The following is a 24,399-nucleotide window of genomic DNA, read 5'->3' on the forward strand; positions in this document are numbered from 1 at the left end:
ATGGGGGGATTCTGTCGCGAGGCAAGCAGCAATAACTGTTTTTTGTTATCGAGAAATCGATGAGACATTTCAGAATTTTTATTACGGATCGACGAGTCGGGGAACTTTTTTTAAACCGTTGGAAGTTCGAACAATCGACGAGGAAGAGTTCTAGTTTGCGGTGTAGAAATTGATAAGAGCAACGGAGAACAGCGAAATCAATATTGGAACAATTCCGAATATCGTTGCGTCGTTTTCGATCGATTAAAACGATCGAAAGAAGACATTTTTATTCGAACTCTCGTTTCGTGCGATCGCCGAACAAAATTCGTATTTTGCGCAACGATCCGTGATCTACTTAACAACGGTGTAAACTTTCTCAGAGGTGGTTCGAACGAGTTCAGATTTTGAACACATTGGTACGAGGTTCTCCAGGAAATTGTTCCCTGCTCCAAGAAGAATTAGGCGAATATAAGCCTGTTTCGGTCCCCTAGGTGATCATCGCAGCAGCGCGGCGTGCCTCGAGCGAGCGATTTTCGCGACATTTTCGACGCGGATGCATATTCAAGGAGAAATCTTGAATATTCAATAACATGGTCGCAGCTCGAAAACCGCAGCTACAACGACATTTCCCGCTTCTCCCACCAGATGGTTCGCACGTGACTCGGTTTTCCTTTAACAACGGCGGAAACAAAGGAAAGTTTCGGCGAACCCGGGGACCGAGAGCGGTTCGCAAGCGATATTCGCGACAACGTATGCCAATTAGCACCTATCGATGCTAGATCGATTAATAAACATCGGTCGGGACGGCTTGCGCGTTTTTTCCCCTCCAATGCCGCAGCAGCTGCAAAGGTCACCGCATCTGTTTCCGCCGCTGTCGTCCCCTGGCGGCCATTGCGGAGAACCACGGCACGTCAAAGCCGCAAAGCAACGCTGTCGCGGAGACAGTAAGCGATTGCACGGGGAATCGCGAGACAGCGAACGATGGAAAATTATGCGGAACCGCGGCGTCACCGCGCAAGAAGGCTCGTGCGTGGCAAGGCATAACCGGCTACGATCGACGCGAACGTGAATTAAAATGATCAGCGGCATTCAGATCGCGCTGAAGAATGCCATTGACGTGGTGAGTGATAACCCCCTTCTAACTGATAAAAGCTTCACGCCGATTCTCGCGGCTAGGCACGTCCCTTCGCCCGCGTTTTCCCACGGAACGAATCGATCGTGTCTCCCCGACTACTTCTTCTTCGTCCCTGATCTTCGTAAACCGATCGCCGTAAACACGAGATGCATTTTAAGGCAGCAGCCCCCCCGATCGATCGGCGTCGCACGCGTTTACGTCGCCGCTCCGCACCGTCGTCTCGCGTTCCTGTGTATTTATTTACGTTCCATCTATCGATCTGTCCGTGTGCCGTGCCTTTGACCATCGTGTAGTGTGCAAAACCAGCTCTCTCTCTCTCTCTCTCTCGTTCGATCTCTCTGTCCGTCTCTTTCTCCGCGCCCACGACTCCGGCTCGGCTTTGTCGCGTCACGGTATCGCCGCCGGTCCGGAACCGTCCGTTTAGAACCGGTGCCGGACCGGACTGTGGCAGGGATGCTTCTCGATGGATCGCCAGGGGAGGGTGTCCGTTCTGGCACGGTTCGAACTGGCGGACACATGTACGCCGTTTTATATTTAACCGGTTATGTAATTGTTCGAAGTAGACCGAGCGCACCTGTCCTCCTCCGTCGTCGTCGTCGTCGTCGTCGGCTCGTTAACATGTGTACGTTCGATAATCTCCCAGCTTGTTTCGCGCCTTACCTGGCCTTCCTGAACAACAACGGGAAGGAGGGGCATGTAACGCGATCCCGTCGGTCCCCGGGTCCTACGTCGGTCACAAGAAGCCGCGCGGTTTGTTCGCAGATCGCGCCGCCGGCCACGCCGCTGCAGGACTTCACGTACCATTGGAAGCAGCTGATGAACTTTTATGTGAACCATCTGACCGACTGCAAGGTGCCGATACAGACCACCGGTATACCGAGGCACTTGGACAGGTTGCTGGAGATCCTGCTCGAGGAGGAGAAGGAGGAGGATGAGCCGGGCCCGTGCTTGGAGTACCTGTTGCAGCACAAGCTGCTGGACCTGCTGGCCACGCTGGCCAGCGCGGAGACCCCCCCAGGGATGAGAACGGTCTGCCTGGCCTTCCTCAGGAAGCTGCTGGGAAGGTCCAAGTACCCCCTGTTGCACCACACCTCGATCTACGCGCCGGTGCAACGGCTGATCACCCTCTGCACCGGCAGCACCCCGTCACCCATGGAGGCCGAGGAGGTCCAGTTCCTGCTGACCCTCTGCTTCCTGGTCTGCAAGTACCCCCACGTGACCAACATCATAAACGACGCGCCGAACGTTCAGAGGCAGGCCGCCTCCGCCAGGAGGAACTCCGAGCGGATCGAGATCGAGAAGGTCACCTATATACCGGCCCGAAAGTGGAACAGCTTCAACCCCCTGTTCGAGCCTCTGGACACCCAGGCGGTGACCTTGATAAACCCGAATTTGTTCCACTCGGAGAACGAGAGGAGGCGACTCCCCGGGGCCTGTAGGCCCGCTGGCAAGTCCGCCGCGACCAACGGAACCTCCAGCCGGTCGAACGAGTCGGTGTCCTCCGCGGAACAGGAGAACGTCTCCGCGTCCTCGAGCCCCGCCACGCCGAAACCGATCGGCGAGGCTGTCTCGCGCGTCAGACCCCGGTGCTCCGAGAGCCAAGACTACGAGACGACCTCGCAGAAGGCCGAGGACGCGGCTCTGATGAACGAGATAGACGCGCACCTGCAGAACCTCAGGGATCTCAGGCTGGACGCCGAGTACGGCGGCTACGAGGACGTCGGCTACGCGGACAGCGACCGGGATCTGCTCGACCCTAAGCCGCCGGAGAAGTCTAAATGCCTTCTATTAGATGCCTTGTTGAGTTACATAAACACCGCGGTAAGCGAGCAGCGTAGCGCCTCCGCCCGTTCCCGGCCATTGAAATCGATCGTTTATTGCAGGACAATACCGTGAGGATAAGAGCCTGCGAGGGGATAATGGTTCTGGCGTCCTTGGACGACCCGTCGTTCGCCCAGATGATTGCCAACAGCGATTTAATAACCTCGGTGCCCGGCCGATTGGAGAGCCTTTTCAACGCTATTCCGGCGCACGTGGACCCGAACGAGATCGACGGCGTGGACGTCACGTGGGGCCTGGACTCGCCGATCTGGACGAAGGAGAAAAAGTTCTCCGGATGCAGACAGGTCGCCGCGTTCTTCATGTGGTTCGACTACTGCAACCAGCTGGTGCGGGAGGCCTATCCGAACGTTGCGGACGCGCTAGCGAAGAGCATCAAGGTGAACTTCTTCGAGAAGATCGTGACACCGGCCTTGGCCGAGCACCACGTCGTTCTGATCACCGCGCTGGTCACCAAGTGTCTCAAGGAGCTCACCTGCGCCGCTCTGTGCACGGGTCTGTATAACTCGTATATACGTAGATCTTCCTCGCGAGAGTTCTACCTCGACGCGATAAAAAAGTCGAACATTCCGGTAAAATGGTAACGCTTCGTTTCAGAGATCAGCTACTGGCTGGTCGGCCAAGACCGCGGCCCAGAAATTCCGAACGTGTGGACGTCGCCTGTGCTGCACAGGCTGATAGACAACTGTTTCACGGACAGCGACGATCTAACGTTGGAAACGTTGAAGCTGTTCGAGGAAATGATCGAGAAGAGGAACGAGCATATATTGCACTGTCTCGTGCTGGTCTACCTGTTGACCAGAGGCTATTACGATAACACTGCTGCGGACAGCGCGATCGCCTCCTGGAGCGACGAGGAGGACGAGCGAGAGAGAGAAAAGAAGGGATCGTTGGATCTGTCGTACGAGCAGAGCCATAGCCGGACGTTGGCGCCGAGTAACATTCACAGAATCGTGAACTGGTAAAGTTTTCGTTCGAGCGACTCCGTTTCTTGGAAGACAGGGTAAAACGATTCCGAATAATCCAGCTCGGAGAGACCGATCCGTTCTCGCAACTGTGCCGTATTCTAAGCTCTCGTTCGAGGAAGAACCGCTCCCCTTCGTCCGGGCCTCCTATCGTGGGCATTACGTTTCTATTTCATGGTTCACGTTCCCGGGGTAACTCGTGCGCGTTCGAAGCCGCTAAGAAAACCGATCTACCTTCTCTATCTCGCGCGGCGTCTGTAATCTAGTTCCGAACAGACTAACGAGGGGAACAACAGCGATTCAATATCAAACCCCTGTTCCAGCTTCCTGTCCCTGATTCCGCGCTATCTGCAGACGGACACGGACGTGAATAATTACGAACGGTACATGACTGATTTGGAGAGGCAGTATTCGACGGTGTTATCGGACTGCTCGCTGATGGCGTGGCCGTTGGAAGCGGTGACCGTCGACGATTCCGCGAGCTCCGACTCCAGACCGGAAGCGGACCACTGTTCGGTGCGGTTCTACATGGGCCCGTTCATGGCCATGCTCTTCGAGAAGGTGGCCAATATACCGCGGCAGAAGTACGAGGTCAACCTTCAGCTGACCGTGGTGATCTCGAGGCTGGCGCTGTTACCTCATCCGTACCTGCATGAATTTTTACTGAACCCGCTGCTACCGTTGGCACCCGGCACAAAAAACTTGTTCACTTGCTTGCAAAAAGTCGTCAAGCAGCTCGTGAACGAGGTACCAAAGACGCCGGATCACAAGCAGATGCTGAAGGACACCAGGGAACGTCTTCTGGAGGAATGCTCCCATGATGGGTGCGTGGAGACCCATTCAGACGATCCTAAGGGACGATATCGGCGAAATCTTGCTTCTCTTCGTCGTAAACATTGCATATTATTGTACGAAACTTGACACTTTGCTTACCGGAGCTGAGAGAACCACGACAAATCTAAAAGAAATGATTATTCAAGGGAACTTAATGGTTTTTGAAATAGTTATCGCTAATGAAGAATTAGCTAAGAAGAAGTAGCTAATTAATAGAGCAGGGACTAGTTAAAACTGTAATTTAAAATGTGGAGCAGGATTTGGAGTTTCGAGTGTCCCGTCAAATCTATTACCCTTGTAACTTACGTGTATTTTGCTGGATTAAAATTATTCGTTGTTTCGATTGCAGGGAGAAGGAGAACATTTTGTTCGAGAGCGTGATCGTCACGGAAGAATTCTGCAAAGAACTCGCTGCGATAGCTTACGTTAAGTATCATCATTCTATGTGATATGAAATATCAAAGATGTAAAGTCTAGAATATTATTTATGTATTTACGGCCAAGTATTTTACTTAACGATCGATCGTTATTCTAGATACGCTTAATTAGAAGAAAGTTGTTTCTTTCCTTTGTTTTCGCGATGACATGTGTAAGATACGAGAACGTATTTATAAGTATAGCGAATAATATATTAAATGTTACCATTTGCAAACACTTATTTGCACGGTTTACTTTCTGACTCTAATAAAGAAACCACATTGGAAATCATTGTACACCTGATCGATTTATTGTTTATGTATATTGTTAGAAAGTCAGGAATACCTTATAGGTGGATGTTTTCATGTAAAATTTAACGAACGTGTTGTATAAATCGCTGAAATAAAATTTCACAAATTTTCTATCGTAATTATAATAATTCATGGATCATAAGGACCTCTCATGGTTATGAATTGTGAGCAACTCATATTGCAGGCAAGTTGAGTCTAGTTTACATTGGAGTGCTCAGATTTAGGTGTTTTAAATGGAAAATACGTCTATTTGCATAGAGACGCTAATCAATAATATTGCATTGTATTTAACTGGTAATGATTGTACAAATAGTTCAGTCATTAAAGTAAGCAACGACAGTTTGTCAACAAATGGTGAATTGTATTTTTTACCTAGCCTAAAAGTATGGAGGAATGTGTTCCAAGGTAAAGATGCATGCGATGGAAAGTGCACAACGGTTCTGCAACATTTCTTGCATATGCACAATAAGCGAATAGATGATAAAACTGATGTGGACATTGCAAACGAGGTAATGTTAAATTTTAAATATGTTCTATAAAACAGCCAAACATAACCTAGTTTTGATAGTAACACATTTTTCTTTTCAGGTTTTATCCCTATTAATATCATCGAGCGAAAGCTGGACGATACAAATTGAAAAATATTTTTTGGAGAAAGAAAGGATCTGTTTGTTTTTGCAACGTGTTCCTATTCTACAATACTCTATTAGGACAGTCATTGAACGAAAACATGACTACGGAAGAAGATCGCCGGTTAATAAAATCTGTAGTTTAAGGACTCAGCAGGATAAAGAATCTGAACTAACAACGGCAAGATTAAACTTGATACAAATTGTTACCGAGAACATCTTAGATCTCCATGGCTGCAAAATATCTAAAGAGGATGCTGACCTTAAAGTTGTATTTACCAGTAAGTCGCAAGGAAAAATGGAGGACAGTTCTAAGAGGTGTGTATGCGGCGTAGTCAAGAATTCAAAATCGAATGGTAAAGAGACGCTGTTAACATACGAGGAATATATAGAAAATAAGATAAACGAATTGGAAGTATTAAATGATCAGAGGAATTCTGAAATGTATGAGAAAGATATAGGAACAGACGAACAGTTCCTTGAGAATCTTGCTAAAGCAACAACCACATTTGAATTATTGTCTGTAAAACCAAGCCGTGCTGTTTTTATCGGATACAAGGCTGCAGCTGACAGAACCACTACAAATACAAAAGGTCCTTGGACTTTGAAATATAATATGCATTCATCAAAAGTTCTGAACAAACATTCTTCATTATTATCAGTTTTTAGGTGCACCCTTCGTGTTATATAATGCTACAAGAATTGCTGCTATTATTGAAAAATATAATAACAAAAGATTGGCAGGAGAATATCCTGATTTGCCAGACATCAGTGATGTAAACTTTTCTTTACTGGACCAAGAGGTATTTTATTTAAAGATTTTTTAGCTATTGGCTGGATCGATAAGAGATAGTAATTTATAAAATGTACTGTTTGCAGGAAGAATGGGAACTTGTGTACAACTTTATTATCGGATACCAAGAAATCATAAAGGATTGCATAAAATATGAACCTGTATTCCAAACCAATCCTCAAATTCTATGTATATTTTTATGTAGAATGTGTCAAAAATTTAGTGTATATTATCGCAGAATTAGAATTTTGACTGTTAGTATCACTGTGCATTATTACTAAAGATATTTTAATATTATATTGCGTTTACTAATAGATATTAATATTCTGTTATAGGAAGCATATGATCATTTGATTCCAACAATGACCGCAAGATTATTCATGCTGTATGCATTGCAAATTGTAATCCAAAATGCCCTTACATTAATGGATATAGTTCCTGTGTCACGAATGTAATAGAATAATTAAAAATAATTAACTTTAAATGTCAAATAGATATGATATCAACATCAAAACATTATACAAGCTGTTTTTATGTATATTTTTCTCAAAAAATAAATAAAAATCGCAAGAAATAGAACATAAATCTGCAATAAAATATTTAATAACCATTTTTGTACAAAAAGAAAATTATTGTTTAAATTATTTATGATTTACATCTATTTGTCAATAAATTTATTAAAAAACTGCATTCTTTGTAATAATATGTCTTCCCATTGTACAAAATGGACACTTGCCGAAAATTGCAATTGTTCGTATTTATAGCATGCGTAAAAAAAAACGTGGACCGCGATATCGGTACCAATTTGCTCTCACAGGTTATTCAAGCCGTGAAAATAATTGTAAATGACAATATTCCTCGTTACTTCGGCACGTGTTTACATAATTCGTGAATGACAACGTTTTTTTTAAAAAGAAGAAGTAAAAGAAAGCTGAAAACAATATAAATTTCGTGCAACTCACCAATTCCCCTCCAGCTTCGTATACAAACAGCGGTTTTTCTACAAGTCTTCTAACCTTCGATGTAACCGCATGATATATACGTACATTTCATGATTCAGCGTGCCTCGATGCGTACTTTTCACACTCACGATCTGCAAAATCATCCAATTTCTTGACATCAACATCGGAGATTCGTTGAATTCAAACACGATGCCGTACAGACGTTGTGCGTACCGTAAATTCAGAAGTACCAATTGAAAAAGTATGGGGGACGATAAGTGTGGGACACAGGAGATGGCGCGATTATATGAATTTTCAAATGCGCCTTTCTTTAACCACTCGAGATAAGAAGCTACCAATCGATATTCCGGATCTTTCGCAACCGATTCCATAAGATATCGTCGCGCGTTGTTTATCGGATTCGTAGAAAGACGAATGGTCTATAAAAATTCGCGTGGATGAATTTCGCAGGATTTTAATGCAGATATCGCGGATAAAAGCGTGATACGCGAAGTCAATTAGGCGAACCGTTTCGACGAGGAGTTTCAGAAACCTATGAAATCCGTCGGCTTTTCTACCTTGTACAGGACGAAGGGGATACACAGTCCAGGAATATCATGCATCAAAAGCACACGCACGATAGCGTGCAAGAGAGCGAGGCGAGGAACACGGCCAGCTGTTTGTTTTGTTTTCGGGCATGAGATTCACGTGACACCACCGGTGCTGGTGGCGGCTCGTACGGCGGCTCCGTGAAACCGGCGCCGATTGGCGGAGGCAGTGCACTCGCGCACCGCTCGGCCAATCGTCGCGGCCGTAAGAAACGACGCCTGATGCTTCGACGGTGCAGAGACGTTTGACATCGATAAATGCGTGAGAGTGCTCGCGAAGTGCGGAGGTATCAGGCTGTCGCTCGCTCGTCGGCTTGTCGTAGTCGTCGTCGTCGTCGTCGGGGGCTCGTAGGCTCGTCGTCGTCGGTCAGTTCGAGCCTTCTTTCCTTTATTCTGACTAGTTTACCCCTTTTTCTACCCGCGAAAACCTGTGCAGGAGTAGTGTTAGGCAGTGTCGATCATCTACAGTGACCGTCTTTCTTTACGCCGTCGCTCAGCTGCGCCTACTTTCGTGTGTGAGCGAACGTATCCGGCGTGCCAAATGTCACTAGGTGGACGATAGGGTCGAAATACACTCCGGACCTCCTACGTCATCCACACGCACGTTCGCGTTCGTCGGTGCATGTACACAAGAGGCGAGAGGTACCAGATTCACAATAGAACGGAAAACATTGTCGGGAACGTGCATAAATATTTTCTCGAGTACGCGGCACACATTCTCGTAACCCTTTTTAGATTGATTTCGCGAATTGCGTGTCGTTTCTCTCGCTCTTTCGCTCCCTCCCTCTCTCACTGTCTCATTCTCGGTCTCTAACTCGCTCCCTCCTTCTCGGGTTCTCTCTCGCTCTCTTTCTTTCTCTCTCTCTCTCTCTCTCTCTCTCTCTCTCTCTCTCTCTCTTTCTCTCTCTATCCGTGGTACTGTATCCGCGGAACGTTCCACGCACAGCTAACGTGTGTGCACCGAGCGTGTTGCAGTTGTTTTCTCGTATGGGAAACGTATTCCGATATACCGCCGATCGCTTACGAGCATTTTCGCTCGCGTCGCGCGCGCGTGTGCGTGGGCGTGTTTGTGCGGTGTGACGTGCATGTGTACTTAAAATCGCTCGCAGTCCGGTCGCGAGAACGGAATCAAGGGAGCGCCTTTCTGTATTCCCATCGTGAACCGGGGAACCAGTAGAAACAGCCTGCACGAACGGCCGCGTACAATACGAGTTTCTAGAAGATTTGCCGCCGCGCGCGTTCCTCTGTCCGTGAACAACGTACGTTTTCTCTCTGACGAGCAAATTGCGGTTTTATTGGCGAACGACTTTATGTGTCGTTTTGCGCGCGCGTGTGTGCGTGTGCGTGCTTGCGCGCGTGTGTATGTGCCCGGCTCGTCCAGTTGCTACCGCGAGTACAGTACACAGTGATGCCGTGGTACGTTTGTCGGGTATCGTTGACCTCGGAACAAGTTGACCGAGTTTAAAAAAAAAGAAAAAAAAATAACAGCAGCAGTAGCAGTAGCAGTATAGCGACAGGAGAAAGAAACACCCGATTCGAAAGAAAATTCATTCACATCGCAATATGCGCACGGTTCGCTCTCGTGACGCTTTATTTGTAGGATCGTACTGATTCACGCGACATTCGAATCCGGATCGGTCACGAGAAAGATTCGATTACCGGCGGTCGCGATAGCTCGCGTGGCAGTTTGAAATATCGCGTCGGCTAGACCCGTTCTCTCCTGTTCCTCGGTGTGCACGGCACTCCGGTAAGATCTACGCGTTCAAGGTCGCTGCACAAAACAAGTAGCCGGCACGTAAAGTGGTCGCATGCACATGCACACGGTGCACACCGTCCGCGATACTTGCGTTTCTGACCAGAAAATAATAGTTCGCCGACGGCGCGCGAGTTAAACCGGCCGCCCCGATCGAGGTCAGGTTCTATTTCGCGTACGTTCCCTCGTCCACGATAAATTACCGGCGACACGCGTAATCTCGACCCCTTCGATTCGCCTAGTGACTTCGCTATAGTGCCTCTTTCCAATTGTACCGTTCGCGCTAGTTCGCTCGTTCTTTCGCTTTCTCTCTCTCTCTCTCTCTCTCTCTCTCTCTCTCTCTCTATCTCGCTCGCTCGCTCTTTCCTTTCTTCTTATTTTCTCTCTTTTTTTGCGAGCCCCTCTCTTTTTCGCCGGCCATCTGGCTTTCTCTGTCTTACGCATCGCGAAACACGCTTCCCGTTCGCTCGCACACGCGACTCCCCGTTAGGAAGAGTAGAGCAGCGGGCGCGTCGTATTCTCGCCTCTCGTATTCGACCCTGTACGAAATATTCTTTCACGTGTTTTTTTGATGTGCTCCTACAGTGAATGTTGTGAAACGAAGGTGAAGAAAGAAGAACCGACGAAGTCAGACTGAAAGCTAGAGGAACGGGAACAGAGAGGGGAGAGACAGAGAGACAGACACAAGGAACGAGAAGGGAAGAAGGTAGTAGACTCAGAGGAGAAAGAAGAAGAAGAAAGAAGAAGAAGAAGAAGAAGAAGGGTAACAACACACAAGTGGAAACGTCGTCGCAGAGACAAAAGGGGAGAGGAGACGAGAAGTGGAGACACGGACCACACACATAAACAGACGGCTGGCGCGCGCGGTCTCGTACACGTACACGTAAACGTACACACGCACACGCAGAGACAAAGAGACGGACACCGGAACACGAACACGAGTGGAAACCGGCGAAAGGAGAGAAGAAGAAGAAGCTCGTGCTCGTAAGGGACGTACGCGAAACGAAATACAAACGTGAAAGTTGTTGAACTTCTCTTGGTGAAACAGGCGGCAGAGAGGAAGGAAAAAAGGAGACGTGTATCGAGAAACAAGAGCGAGGAATCGAGAGGAAAAGAAAGAAAGAAAGAAACAAACAAACAAACAAAAAGCGACGGTTCTTGATGTCTATCGCGGTTCGAGAGGCCCGGCCGTCGATTTGCCGTCCGCGGATCTAGTGCCCGTTTGAAATCGGGCTACAGCCAGCCTCTCTTTCTCTCTCTCTCCCTCTCCCTCTATCAACTCTCTCTCCTTCTCTCGCGCGTGCGTGTGTGTGTGCGTGTGTGGCTCTCGGTGCGTGCGCGCGCGCTCACGTACGTTCGTGCGTGCATTCGTCTCTCTCTCTCTCTCTCCCTCTCTGTGTGTGCGTGAGCGTGTTGTTGTTACGTGCACCTCTGGGCGAACGCAGCCAGCGAGGCGCGCGGACGGACGAGAAAAGGAGGAAGAGGTGGCGGAGGAAGAGGAGGAGGAGAAGGAGAAGAGGCGGTTGAAACAGGCGGTCGGAGAGAAAAGTTCGAGAAGCGGCGGCACCGCCGACCTACAACAACAACAACAACAACAACAACGTAACGACAGAGAGAGGGACAGCGACGCGTCGCAGCAGCAGCACCGCGGTGAATACGTGCCGGTCGTGCGCGTTTCTGAACATTTGTCGCGTTGTGCGTCGGCCGCCGCGCGCGGTGTCAGTGCCGGGGGAGATCCTTGGGGAAAGAGGTAGTGAACCAAAGCCGCCAGAATTACGCCAAACCGGGGAAATATGAGCATTGCTGCCCTACTACAGGCCGCTGAGTACATTGAACGACGGGAAAGAGGTATGTACCGCCCTCGAAACGGCCGCCGACGGCTGACAAATTTCAGCTTCTTTTTCGTACCGGTTTCACTCATTCCCTCTCTCTTTCTCTCTCTCTATCCCCCTTTTTATTTTCCACCCTACTCGAGAACGTTGTCGAGCTCTCCGACCGACCAGCACGTCCGCATACGCGTAGGTGCGCGCGCGAGTACGCCGCTCCGCTCGGCTCCGCGCGGTGTCATTGGCACATGGCAACGGGCGTGCGTGTGCCGTCGCTGGATCGCGGAACGCGACCTTTGTTATTACGCCTTTCCACGGTTCGTTTATTCGCGATTTTCGTTTCCTTCGTTTCTGGGTTCCGTCGGATTCTTTCTTCCGTCGCCTGTCACGCGACGGCGCTCCGCTCGAGAGGGTTACGCGCGCGAACAGACCCGGGATCCTTCGCGAAATTCTTGCTCTCCGGCCACCTTGATGGGACATTTCGGTGCGTCCGTGTTGACCTTCGCCGATAATACGTTCCGGTGACGTAACGCGGCCGCACGGACGCGCGGCCTCGTATCGCTGCACGCCCGTTTTTCGAGCCACGCCGGTAAACATCGGCAAATATATGCGCCTGTTGTTTTTTCCAGCGGCCGCGTTGCGTGTCGTTGTGCTGCGTAGGTCGGCTCGCCTTGCGCATAATACGTGTGCATCGGTGCGCGAGAAGCGTTAACGATGATCTCATTTTATCACTCCACTTATAATATCGCTTGGTGCGCCGTACCCGATGCTCCGCTCCGCTCTCCCTCCGGCACCCACTATGTGTGTGTGTGCGTGCTGAATCGCGCGTTATCTCGTTCCGCTTTGTTCCTTCTTCGTTTTTCATTTCGCGAACCGGCCGCCGCGATCGTTTCTCTATTTGTCTCTCCGGCCGCCACCGTCCGAGCTTACCACGTGCGCGCGCAACCCCCACAAAAATTCGAACGTTAATGGCATTTTAATCGAGTCGACCATTATACGGCGTATTCGTGTAAACACCTCGATTAGATTAGATTCCCTATAAACATGCCGCCCCGGTCCAATTGAATTCGTTCAAATTTCGTTCCGTTGAGTTTTCGTGCTGCAGCAACGTTTGCTGCATTAATAAATTACCGGTTTTGTATTCGAGTACGTAACTCTGTATCCGAGTTTTTCGATACTATAGTTCAACGATTTAGAATGTTTAATTCGTACTTCGTTCGTATAATTCGTGCTCTGAGTCAGTAATGTTCAACAATACTGAAACAAATGAACGCGGACAATGTGAGTCATTCTATGCAAATCAATTCTTCATAATCTCATGGAATTTCCACGTTATCGTGAGACCCGTGAACGACAATGTTTCCAGCGTGTACGCGTAGATGCACCGAGAAGCGGTTTTTTTGTTTCCGTAAAAGTAGCAACGCGGCAGGCTGTTTCTTGACTTTTTTTAAAACGATACAAGCTAGCAAATTAAAACTCTAAAAAATTATTTTGCATACTAATACGAGCCGCGTGTACATATACAGTTACAATTCATGCGGAAGAATCTGCTTTTTTTATACTAACGGAGAAACCTTCAAGGACAAATATTTCTTCAGGAGATCAAATAAAGTAACAAACACATTCCATGTCGCTTGGCGACAACACAACTTATTTAAAAGATAGCTCGTCACGGGACCATCGCGCGCATTTTTATCTCCCTTGTTTTTTTTAACACTCTTGATCATTTCTGACGAACAAAACTTCGGCGAACGAAACTTCGAGAGCGAATCGATCCCTTAAAACTGTTTCACCTATTCTTCGTAGATACCAAATGATGCATTTCGCGGGCTACGATCGCTAAAAATCATAGTTCGACACAGGAGCGTTTCAACAATAGTTAACAAAACTATAAACTCGACGCAGCGCGATTTCATCGAGCATAACTGTTAGAATCCGCGCGAGTAGTTACCCTTCCAGTTTTCGTTAGCACCGTGTCGAGAATGGCGGATCGTGACACAAATAAGAGAACCACGGCGGATCACAATAAACGTGCGTCGCTTTGCATTCTTTTTTTCGGGTTACTGCATTTCGCTTTCGAATAGCTACTGCTCGAGATTTACGGTGCCGTAATTCTTCTTTCCTGTTTCGTTTAAGATCCGCGTATTCCCGGGCCGAGGGAACGCTCTCGCTTCTGCTCGCGCTCGTTCTCTCCCTCTCTCTCTCTCTCGCGTTCGTTCTCTCTCTCTCTCTCTCTCTCTCGTGTCCGTTCTCTCTCTTTCTCTCTCGCGTTCTTTCTCTCTCTCTCTCTCGCATTCTTTCTCTCTCTCTCGCGTTCGTTCTCTCTCTCTCTCGCGTTCGTTCTCTCTCTTTCTCTCTCGCGTTCTTTCTCTCTCTCTCTCTCTCTCTCTCTCTCTCACTCGCGTTCTTTCTCTCTCGCGTTCTTTCTCTCTTTTTCTCTCTCGCGTTCGTTCTCTCTCTCTCTCTCGCGTTCGTTCTCTCTCGCTTTCGTTCTCTCTCTCTCTCTCGCTCTCGCGTTCGTTCTCTCTCGCGTCCGTTCTCGCTCGCTCCGCGTCACGTACACACGTTCGACCGAACACCCCGAGAACGGCTTCTTTGTTTCTCTCGGCTCTCCCTCCATTTCGCGGATCGATCTCTCCTCGTGGTTTAAGCTTGCATCACGCGACCGAGAGGGATGTTTCGTGTGCCCGTTGAACGAGCGCACGGGACCCAACCCGTCCGGCCGAGCCCCAGAAAAGGAGCTTTCCGCGTCGGTTTATTGGCCGCTCGTCGAGAAGAACTGCTCCGCTCCGCTCCTCTCCGCTCCTCCCCGCGCGGCAGCGGGAATCACGGCGAATCGTCGATCGAACATTAACTGTTATTGCCCGAAGATAGCCGAGATAAGGCTGTTACGTTATATTAATTGGCCTATTTGGCACCGGGCTCCCTCAAAAACGCTTCCGAGCGATACGACCGCGCGCGTAAAAGGAGCGCTTATTAGCGCGGAAGCTGCGACCGCTTGTGTAACCTTGAGGAGCCGCGATCACCGGTGCGGCCAAGTCCGCTAAATGCTCTCGATACTCTCGCGTCGGCTATTTTTATGCTTCCACGATTTTTAGAATCCGCCAATGTGTCTCTATATGGTCGCGATATCACCAATTGCCGATACTCGGCCGGCTATGATTTCGTTGGAAATAATCTTAACCCTTTGCACTCGGATGTCGTCGATACGGCGGCGTTATACATATGTTCTTGTCGAAGTGGCATTTCTTTTTAATTATATTTTTTGTTCGTACCGTAAATAGATAGACGAACGATACTGTGCACAAATGAAAATACGACATCTTTGATTTATTAATTCCAGTAAAATTTCACAGCAGTACGATGCTTTTTATTTTCATTCAATTTTGTATAGCAGAATCACATTTTTTTGCAGACTTTGCTCCGAGTTGTTTCTATGTACGTCAGAAAAATGTTCCGAGTGCTTGGGGTTGAAAAAATAATACGCATATTGAAGACTGCAGTCTCTGCTTTCGCAGCTCGTGGTCCGTTTCCTTATTAGATAATAATAGAAAATAATAGAAAATTTCTGAATTTCATCTTTAACATCTAATTATTCAAAACATTGAGAAGACTTAAACAATCGAATCGCTAAATGTACAGTGCTACCAGCAATACACGCATTCGTCAGGCAATTTAGTAATAAACATTACAGCATCGATTTATATTACATCGCATCGCAGAAAATTACAGCTGTCCATGCATTTTGCGCATCATTTTATAGTTGTACTTGTGGTCAGATCGAAACCGAAGGTTGTACGATTCGCGTTCGGCGAACTACCGAGTAAAAAACCACCGGAATTTTGTATTTCCGTTCCCAGAGAGGTCTTCTCGATAGGCTTCGGCTGCCCGATCGCGGGCACGATAATCGAGTGTTGAACTACTTCGCCGACCGGCATTAGCAAATTTCGCCGCGGCGCAACGGAGTTACGCGCCGCGTGTTCGCGATGAATGCATCCCGGCGAATTAAATTGTCCGTGTGCGCCGCGAGACTTCGAGGAAAGGTCGCGCGCTCGTGTTGCCGTGGGGTTACCCTTTCGCGTGTACACCCGACGCGACGTGTCGACGGTTCCCGGTGAATTGCTCCGTCGACGATTCGGTGGAACGAGTTTTCAATTCTGCATTCATTTGCGCCGCAGCTGGGGCGGCCGGTAAGTCGATCGGAAGTGAGAAAAATTCGTGGAACGAGGATCGGCCGGGAGAAGGGTGCGGAACGAGGAGACAGAGGGGCCGCGGGGTGACGCGAACACGCGGAGATACAGAGATCGAGAGGCGCGAACATCTTCCGGAGGAACATCTCCGGAGCCGCGAGGAATCGAGAAGGAGAAACGGCGGGTTCGGGAAGGCGAGAGTCGCGGGTGGCTCTAACAATCGCGAGGCAAGAAGTGCGCAGGCAAATCGCAATTATGCACGGATCTTCAACGCCGAAGAATCGCGATGCGCGCGAGCGCGAGAACCGTAAGATACGATCGCGAAGCGGATAAACGAGCGAAGGACAGGAACGGGCCACGCACAGGCCCGTATCGCCGCGAGTCGTACGTATCTAAATCACTGCGCGATTTCTGGTCGCTTGTAAAACGCAACGCGAGATACGAGGATCCCGAATGGATCGCGAAACACAGGAGTCGTGAGCCACGGAACACGCGGACTTTAAATATCGTAAATCGAGTCGCGAAACGAAAGTGTTCGCGCGAAAGTCCGCGGGATAAAACGGAGCGAATCGAGCATCGCGAATGCCGCGCACGTTCGAGTGTACGCGAATCGCGAAGCCGCGAAAAGATAACGATAAAATCGCCGAGCAAACGATTACAAGATACGGAAGATCCGCAATATCGCGGGACCGAGAGAAGAGAGAACTGCTGCCGCGTACCGAGCATCGGAAATTACGGAAGATGCGGCCACGGGTCCGAGAAGTTCGCGGTCGGAAACGAATACAATAATGTCTCCCTTATTGACGCTTAGATTGCGCACGAAAATGGACAATTTGGGAATAGGAGATGCGATTATTCGAGCTTTGCGGTTTGTTTTTATAGTCACGAATTGTCAACGATTATAAAAACGAGCTGCAAGGCTCGAACAATCGTATCTCCTCTTCCCAAATTGTCCATTCTTCCGGACAATCTGGGCGTCAATTAGAGAGACGTTACCGTAGACGTGTGAAGTGGACGGTCGCGTGCGTCGGGCATCGCCTAAAACTGTCCGCGAGTCGCGGAGCAAAAGGGTCGCGCATCGCGGACGACGGACAATAATGGATGCAAATCAGAACTAACAAACCACAACAGATGCAAATTGGAAATCACAAACCGCGGTGTATGCAAATCAGGAATCCCGAAGCCACAATGCTCGCGAATCGGAAATCACCGGACAATCGCGAGCGCGCGCGCGCGCGCAAAAAGACGGGGATTTAAAATAAAGGCGTGGTGAGTCAGAGGCGTCACGTGTCGCGTATCAATGCGTATTATCCGTATTACACGCGCGAAACACGCACGGAGCCTCGGTCGGAGCGAGATCTCTCTTTTTCCACCTTTGAAAGCGCGAAGCTTACTTTTTTTTCGCTGTTTTATTTAAAGCTCCCCGAGTCTCCGGCGACTTCTTTCAACCGGAAGCGTTCATTCTTCGCTGATTCAGACATCAAATGGTCGGCCGGTGGGAGAAAAACTTCACACGTGCTCCGCGGCTTAATGAAAGGGCACCGGTAGTCTAGCGAAAAAGAATTCACGTGACCATTAACGAGCGAACCACGCACGAAATACGACGGATATTGTGCGCTGCGTTGCCTTCTCTTATAAGCGCGTGGCTTTTCATTTCCATTCCACCGGCTCGGTGTGCGCGCCGAGGAGTCGCTCTTCTTCGCCGCCCCCGTTTAATTACTGTGCCTTTCCTGATCTTTTCTTTTTTGCCGAGGGACGTTACGCTCGCGCTTAGCCCGCTGCCGAAATTCCATCGAACGAATCGACGAACGAAACGTCGACGCGATTTAACGTGAACGGACGCAGGCGATAGAAGAAAATAGAGCGGCATCGAATCACGACGAATCTGATTAATTTCAACGCGCCCTGGACGCGCGCGATGATTGGTATCCCGGCGATAAATCTGCAGTTACGATTTCGCACTACTTGGAAAAAAGAGGGGAAAAAATTGTGGCTCCTCGGTATTTGGTTACTGTCGACGGTCCCATTAATTTCTTCGGCCACTTCTACGTCGCGGAAAAATGTTGGACCATTAATCTCCGCCATCTTGCGCCATTTCAGCCGAGCGAAATGCAGGAGATACCGACTCCGGATTATATTGCTGCTTTCTAAAGGAAGGGAAACGGCGGATTGTTAATTAGCGCAGTTAATGATAAAGAATCACGTACATTATTAACTTCTTCCGAGAATTCCCTCGCATTTAGCGATTCCGATCTTTCATCGGAACTGTTACGCGCGCCGCGCCGCCTCGGCGAGGAGAGCCGGCTCTAGGCAATAATTTAGCGTCAACGAGGTGAAAAAGGGGGGCAACGGTAAAAGAAGAAAAAAACGAAAAAGAAAAAGAAACAAGATCGCTATTCATTCCGATGCATTGTCGCGGCCCGCGCGGTTCCCACGCAGCGCAGACGGGCCTTTCTGTTTTGTTCAAATTTTTGGAAATGGCTCCCGCAACCCTGTTCCCCCCCTTCCTGCGTCTGCCACCCCGCCTCGGTTTCTAAAACGAGTTCCATAAGGTACCTCCGCTTCTCTCTCTCTCCCTCTCTCTCTCTCTCTCTCTCTCTCTCTCTCTCTCTCTCTTTCATTCTTTCCGCGCAAGTTCGGCGTGCTATTCACGACGCGAATTTCTCTTTTGCATGACGCGCGAGTGCTGCCTTATGGTCATGGCATGCGAGCGAGACGCTTTTCTTCTTTCACGAGGACAGATGGTCGATGTCGCGGGCGCGCGTGTTCTTTTTCACTGGCTGGCATTAGGCCTGTTGTACGATGATGAGGATCGGGAGAACCGTAGCCTCGGCAAAGGAGGCATTTATAATTTACACCACTCGTTATGGTGACTGGCCTTCTCTGTCCCGGTCTCGCCTCTGCTCCGGATATCTTTCTGCGGTTCTCCTTTTCTCTTGCCACGTGTTTCTTCTTCTTCTTCTTCTTCTTCTTCTTCTTCTACTTCGTCGTCGTTGTCGTTGTCGTTCTCCTCTTCGTCGCCGCGTCCCTTTTCCCTTCCACTTATGTAATTCCAGCCGGCCGATCGATGCCGGAAAGCTGGAATTGTCCCATAGCTACCGGTAATTGCATTTTTCGTCGTTTCTGATGGGAATCGAACGTTTCTGCAAGGGGGGACCGTTCCGCACTCGCGTAACTGGATTTCGCGGGGCCACGGAGATTGTTTATTTAGAAGAGAAATGGACGCGGCCGACGCTTCCCTTCGATGAAAAATAACATCGATCGACTGCTACGTTTTATTTCATCGTTCACACTTCCTTTCCCCCCAAGCTTCAACGCCGACTCCGCGCGAGACTACTGAGATTCCTTCGGCAATCTGTACGGTTATCTTCATCGTTTCTAATATTAAGAACGTTTCATCGTTTTGTCGAACTGCTTTGATTCGTGTAAGAATGGACATTGTTGTTCTATATCTTGAAAAAGGTCGAGAACGTCGGGACTGGGCAAATATCTCTCTCTTTGAACTAGTAGACTATAGGTACAGTATATTCTCCCTAATTGCTATTCAATATGTAAAATGGACAATTTGGGAAGAGGAGACGAGATTATTCGTGCCTCTCGCGGCTCGTTTTTAGTTAACCGATTGCCAACAACTATAAAAACGAGCCTAAAAACGAGAGGCACGAATAATCTCGTCCGCTCTCTTGGGCGCTCCGGGTCGCGGAAGACCCGAGTGTACAAAACCGGTGTGCGGGTCCAGCGGAACATTTTCTTTTCGAAGCACTGTAAATTCTCTCCAAGTGTCACTTAACGTCTAGAGTAACTTCTCTCTAATTAGCGCTCGAATTGCGCGCAAGAATGAACAATTTGGGAAGAGGAGACGAGATTATTCGTGCCTCTCGCGGCTCGTTTTTCTAGTTAACACGTTCCCTGCCGCGTGGGGCGTATACGCCCCACGCTGAACTTTCCGTTCAAGCCATTTGGTATTATCATTGTAAAATGAAGAATTTTTTAAAAATTCATTATGCAGTCAATTATGGACATCTTAATACTATTGCTGATGCCCTCATTTAATCGTGGGGCGTATACGCCCCACGCGGCGTGATGGGCAATTTTTCTTTACTGTAACTTGTTTTAACTGCATTTCTCTTATTCCGATCAGTCATTTATTCGCGTGTCGTTGACACAATACTTACTGCTTCACTGAAGCTGGGATTGATTTATAGTTCTATAGTACTGTAAAAGTTGTAACATTCTGCGATAGTTGTGTGGATAAACCACACTTATGTTTGCCATGTTTTAACAAAGTTCATCGTAACATCCCTTTGTAATCGCATACAAACTTGAATTTAACTAAAATGTTATATTTTAAACTAATATAGGCATGATAAAAAAAATTATATGCGAGGATGCAACTCGCTTGGCATAATAATGATCAGCCAGGTATTTGTTAAAGTAATTCCTAGAAAAATAAATTTATTGGTTTGCTGTGTTATGCGTGTTAAACTATACAACCTTTCCTTGATAATTATGATTTTTGCACTATTTTAATTATTGTAAAGCATACGCCAGAAACAAAATAATACAAATGTAAAGCGTGGGGCGCATACGCCCCACGCGGCTTGAACGGAAAGTCTTCAAAAAACGGTCTGGCAGGGAACGTGTTAACCGATTGCCGACTATAAAAACGAGCCTAAAAACGGGAGGCACGAATGATCTCCTCTTCCCAAATTTGTCATTCTTGCGCGCAGTTCGAGCGCGAATTAGAGAGAAATGACTGCACACGTCGAGCGACAATTCAAGAGAATTTACCGTGCTTCCGAAAGAAAATCTTCCGCAGCGCTCTTCGCACACCGGCTTCGTGCACCCGGGTCTCCCTCGACCCGGAGCGGCCGCGACTCCCAAACACAGCCGATATCTTGATCGTTCGATAGGTCCGATCGATTCCCGTTACAAGATTAACTCGACCGCGGTGTAAAACCGGGAAAGGCGGGTAGCGTTTGTCGAAGCGGACGCGCGCGGCGGCTCGCGCGCAGCGAGGCAGCAGCCGTATGGAATCGGCAAGGGACCGGTTTAATCGCGCGGCAAGATAAATCAATAAGCCGCGCGTTCGTTCGGCAACCGGGGAACAAAGAGATCCGAAAATTCGCGAAAGTCAATGGACTCGTATCTCTTGGCCGGCGCGCCGCGGCGATCGTCGTCGATCCCCGGAGCAGGAAGTTCCTCCTCCCCCCGTTTCCCCCTTTTCTCTGTCCGGGTACTCTACATTGTTACGTTGTCGGATTTATTCGACTGGGGATCGGTTACTCGCTCGGACGACCGGCCTCGTTCGCCGGGACGGCGTTAACTGAAATCGTAACATAAATCCCGGCCTTTTCGAGTGCGGATCGTCGAAGCCGGCGCGAAGCGGTGTTTGCGCGGCGCTTTAATGCCGCAGTAAGTTACGCTCGCAAGACAGAACGTGACTTTATTCCGCCACGTCGCCGGCACCGTGTACGCGCTTAACGAGCACGAGTTCGCGAGTCATGTACGCCGCGGCGCGGTTTTTTCGCGAGCCTGCTCCTCTTCGCCGTTCGCCGTTCGGTATCCTCGCCATGCGAAATATATATCGGTTCGATTCTCTTTCCCTCCCCCCTCCCCTCTTTTTCTCTTTTTCTCTTGCTTTTTGCGCGTCTCTCTTTCTCTCTCCTCTCTCTATATGTATCTATCTCTCTATCTCTATCTCGATACTCGCCGTTGACCGCTGACGATTGGTTCGTCATTGCAGAAGCTGAACATGGCTACGCTTCGACGATGCCGATGCCCGATGATATGCGGACGGTCACAAAAAGGCCAAAGACGAAAAAATCCCAGGGCAGCAGGTTGGTACCATTTATTCTCATTAGCGGACTGCGGATTTTTCGCGACGAAAATGAATGCGCGTCGAATGTAGAACGTGTTCTCGATGCGTACTCGTCATTGTTATCGAGTCACCGCCGATTATCGAGACGATCGAATGACTTTCCACGGTGCTCTCTGTCCGTGTTTGCTTTTATTTCGCGCGACAATCTGCAGTCTAATCGTTAATATCATCGGGGTACACTCCTCGATGTAGCGTTTCATCTTGTCAGAAGTAGAGCATCGCTGTTTGAAACGTTCGAATCGTGTGCTCGCGACGAGATTACGCGTTTACGAGCGGCGCTTGTTTTTTTACATTTTTAATTTATATATTTTTCTGATCTCCTTGTCGCCTTAATTTATACAGCCGTCGAATAATAAACAACCGAGTCGAATGGTAATCCTGGAACGGTGTCGCGTTTCCTTTAATTACGAAGTTTTACGGTTGAAGTCCGCACGAAATTCGTCGAACCGCCTTTTAAGGCATGTATACGGTTCAAGGCGACGAAGTCGAGAAGTTCAAACGAAGTCAGCGTCGCTTCTATTCAAATTGGTGTTACAGAGAATTTTGCCGAGGTCATGGGAGTGATCGAGTTGCAATCGATACATTCTTCGTTTGTCTTCCCCTTCGCCGATTTAGAACGCTCGCCGTTTGCCACTTGTTCGCGATACATTATAATCAGACTTAGTCATTGTTGTTCGGTGGAAATGCTTTCATTGTTATCCGTCGCGTCATTAATTATTTATTTCTTCCAACTCCCCTGTGTACGAACAACGATTTACGAATACAGAAGGAAATTCATTTGTACGTCGCGGCGTGTAATTCTTGAATAATTCGACGATTCGAACCGATGTTACATGTGCACGCCACACGATCGTTCGTTGTTGTAACGTTGTTGTACCGGCGCGTCGCGCGGGACTTACGTTCGTCCCAGTTATTTTTGTCGAATTGTTTTCGCTGCGGTTTCGGTTAGAAGCGCGCCCGAAAATTCAATAACTTCGTTCCGACTCGATAAATTTTCTGCGCGTTTTACGATTCGTCTCCGCTCCCAGCCCTTCCTCCCCCCTCCCTCCCTCTCACCCTGTGTTCCACACGTCAGTGGTTTGACAATTCTGCACTCAACTGTTGTTTCGGTTACAATTCGACCACTCCCGAACCGATTTGTTTCACACAGTGGACACGATATGCGAGCGTGTAAATCGTCCTACAGCGAGACGTATGAGGAACGAATAAAAATCTGCACCAGATTACACACAGTTTAAACAATCGAACGTTCGTTTAATCGAGCCCGCGCTCTCGTATAATAGCGATTGTTCGAAATGCGTGTGTTTTTTTTGAAAATCATCTGCAAACGATCTGTATTAACCAATGTCGAGCAAATATTTTCTGAACGTTCGCGAGCTTCGCGCGTTATTCGTTTCTTTTTAAACGAAGCTTTTCGCGATTTCTCTTTCACGCAGTCGAAAATCAAACGATTTCGTCGTTTTAGGAATTTAACGAGAACCCTTTTCTTTTTTTGCAGGACTACTCATAACGAATTGGAGAAAAATAGGTGAGTACACGAGAGATCCATCGTCTTATTCGTTTGCAGACAGGTTCGCGCAGAATCGATTGCTTCGATCGCGTTGCGATCGCGAGTAAAAATGAAAAATATTCGTCGAACAAGTTCGATCGACTGTCCGGCGAATTCGAACCGAGATATAAAACTCGAATAAATCGAGTCGCTCGTATAAAGAGCGAGACGACGCGCTGGAAACTGTTCGATGCAGAAACACGGAGGTGTAAGTCATACTTGCCTCGGCTTCGTCATTCATTACAGGTTTTAAGAAAGTTCAAAGTCATATTGCGTTCACGTTTCATCGAAAACAATGACGTAGTGGATAAATAACCGGGCGGGATGACGTTACAAACAACACCGACGCGCAATAATCGAATAAGGAAAAAATATATATATACATACGCGTCGTATTATATATATAAATATATATATATATATAAATATATAATATAAAATAAATATATAATACGACGCGCGTTAGAAACGTGTTTCCAAAATAATTTAGTTTAGGAACCGAGATAATCGAGAACAGACTTTGTCGAAGAACTGACAAAGAAGAAAATAAGAAAGTACAAGAATAAAAGCACCGATTAAATAGTGAAATATTTTAAATATAAATAATCGAGAACAGACTTTGTCGAAGAACTGACAAAGAAGGAAATAAAAAGGTACAAGAATAAAAGCACCGATTAAATAGTGAAATATTTTAAATATAAATAATCGAGAACAGACTTTGTCGAAGAACTGATAAAGAAGAAAAT

General features: G+C 48.1%; 3 protein-coding genes across 9 annotated transcripts in view; all 3 read left to right on the forward strand.

Annotated features, from left to right (window-relative positions):
• The first annotated feature begins 855 nt into the window (after window positions 1-855).
• On the forward strand, window positions 856-5,468 carry LOC117218241 (FHF complex subunit HOOK interacting protein 2A). Of its 2 annotated transcripts, none has more exons than XM_033466501.2 (6): window positions 856-1,102; window positions 1,880-2,938; window positions 3,001-3,451; window positions 3,554-3,917; window positions 4,245-4,745; window positions 5,105-5,468. In XM_033466501.2, exons 1-6 carry the CDS (start codon window positions 1,058-1,060, stop codon window positions 5,202-5,204), a joined length of 2,520 nt encoding a protein of 839 aa, XP_033322392.1. In that variant the 5' UTR covers window positions 856-1,057; the 3' UTR covers window positions 5,205-5,468. The 2 variants fall into 2 exon arrangements, with proteins under 2 accessions (XP_033322392.1, XP_033322393.1); XM_033466502.2 differs by lacking the exon at window positions 856-1,102 and adding an exon at window positions 1,120-1,739.
• A 177-nt stretch (window positions 5,469-5,645) lies between these two features.
• LOC117218243 (DALR anticodon-binding domain-containing protein 3) lies at window positions 5,646-7,595 on the forward strand. 2 transcript variants are annotated; one of them, XM_076520588.1, is made up of 6 exons: window positions 5,646-5,777; window positions 5,860-5,992; window positions 6,072-6,705; window positions 6,782-6,915; window positions 6,992-7,159; window positions 7,241-7,595. In XM_076520588.1, the coding sequence occupies exons 2-6, from the start codon at window positions 5,942-5,944 to the stop codon at window positions 7,358-7,360; spliced, it is 1,107 nt and encodes a 368-aa protein (XP_076376703.1). In that variant the 5' UTR covers window positions 5,646-5,777; window positions 5,860-5,941; the 3' UTR covers window positions 7,361-7,595. The 2 variants fall into 2 exon arrangements, with proteins under 2 accessions (XP_076376703.1, XP_033322398.2); XM_033466507.2 differs by having other exon boundaries at window positions 5,712-5,992.
• Window positions 7,596-8,663: 1,068 nt separating this feature from the next.
• Window positions 8,664-24,399, forward strand: part of Mxd (MAX dimerization protein) — a 330,355-nt gene continuing 314,619 nt past the window's right edge. The window contains exons 1-4 of one of the 5 annotated variants that reach the window (XM_076520598.1): window positions 8,664-8,820; window positions 10,793-12,055; window positions 21,970-22,063; window positions 23,603-23,632. In XM_076520598.1, the coding sequence (XP_076376713.1) occupies window positions 12,001-12,055; window positions 21,970-22,063; window positions 23,603-23,632 (179 nt within the window). In that variant the 5' untranslated portion in view covers window positions 8,664-8,820; window positions 10,793-12,000. The other 4 variants (XM_076520600.1, XM_076520599.1, XM_076520602.1 and 1 more) reach the window with 4 other exon arrangements.

This window comes from Megalopta genalis, chromosome 3 (genome assembly GCF_051020955.1).
Source record: "Megalopta genalis isolate 19385.01 chromosome 3, iyMegGena1_principal, whole genome shotgun sequence".
In the NCBI taxonomy this organism is placed as follows: Eukaryota; Metazoa; Arthropoda; class Insecta; order Hymenoptera; family Halictidae; genus Megalopta; species Megalopta genalis.

Coding starts and splice junctions, on each gene's coding strand:
- LOC117218241 (XM_033466501.2), top strand. CDS start 1,058: ATGATCAGCGGCATTCAGATCGCGCTGAAGAATGCCATTGACGTG. Junction 3,452..3,553: donor CTGCGCCGCTCTGTGCACGG/GTCTGTATAACT, acceptor GCTTCGTTTCAG/AGATCAGCTACTGGCTGGTC. Junction 4,746..5,104: donor GAGGAATGCTCCCATGATGG/GTGCGTGGAGAC, acceptor TTTCGATTGCAG/GGAGAAGGAGAACATTTTGT.
- LOC117218243 (XM_033466507.2), top strand. CDS start 5,717: ATGGAAAATACGTCTATTTGCATAGAGACGCTAATCAATAATATTGCA. Junction 5,993..6,071: donor ATGTGGACATTGCAAACGAG/GTAATGTTAAAT, acceptor TTTTCTTTTCAG/GTTTTATCCCTATTAATATC. Junction 7,160..7,240: donor GCAGAATTAGAATTTTGACT/GTTAGTATCACT, acceptor ATTCTGTTATAG/GAAGCATATGATCATTTGAT.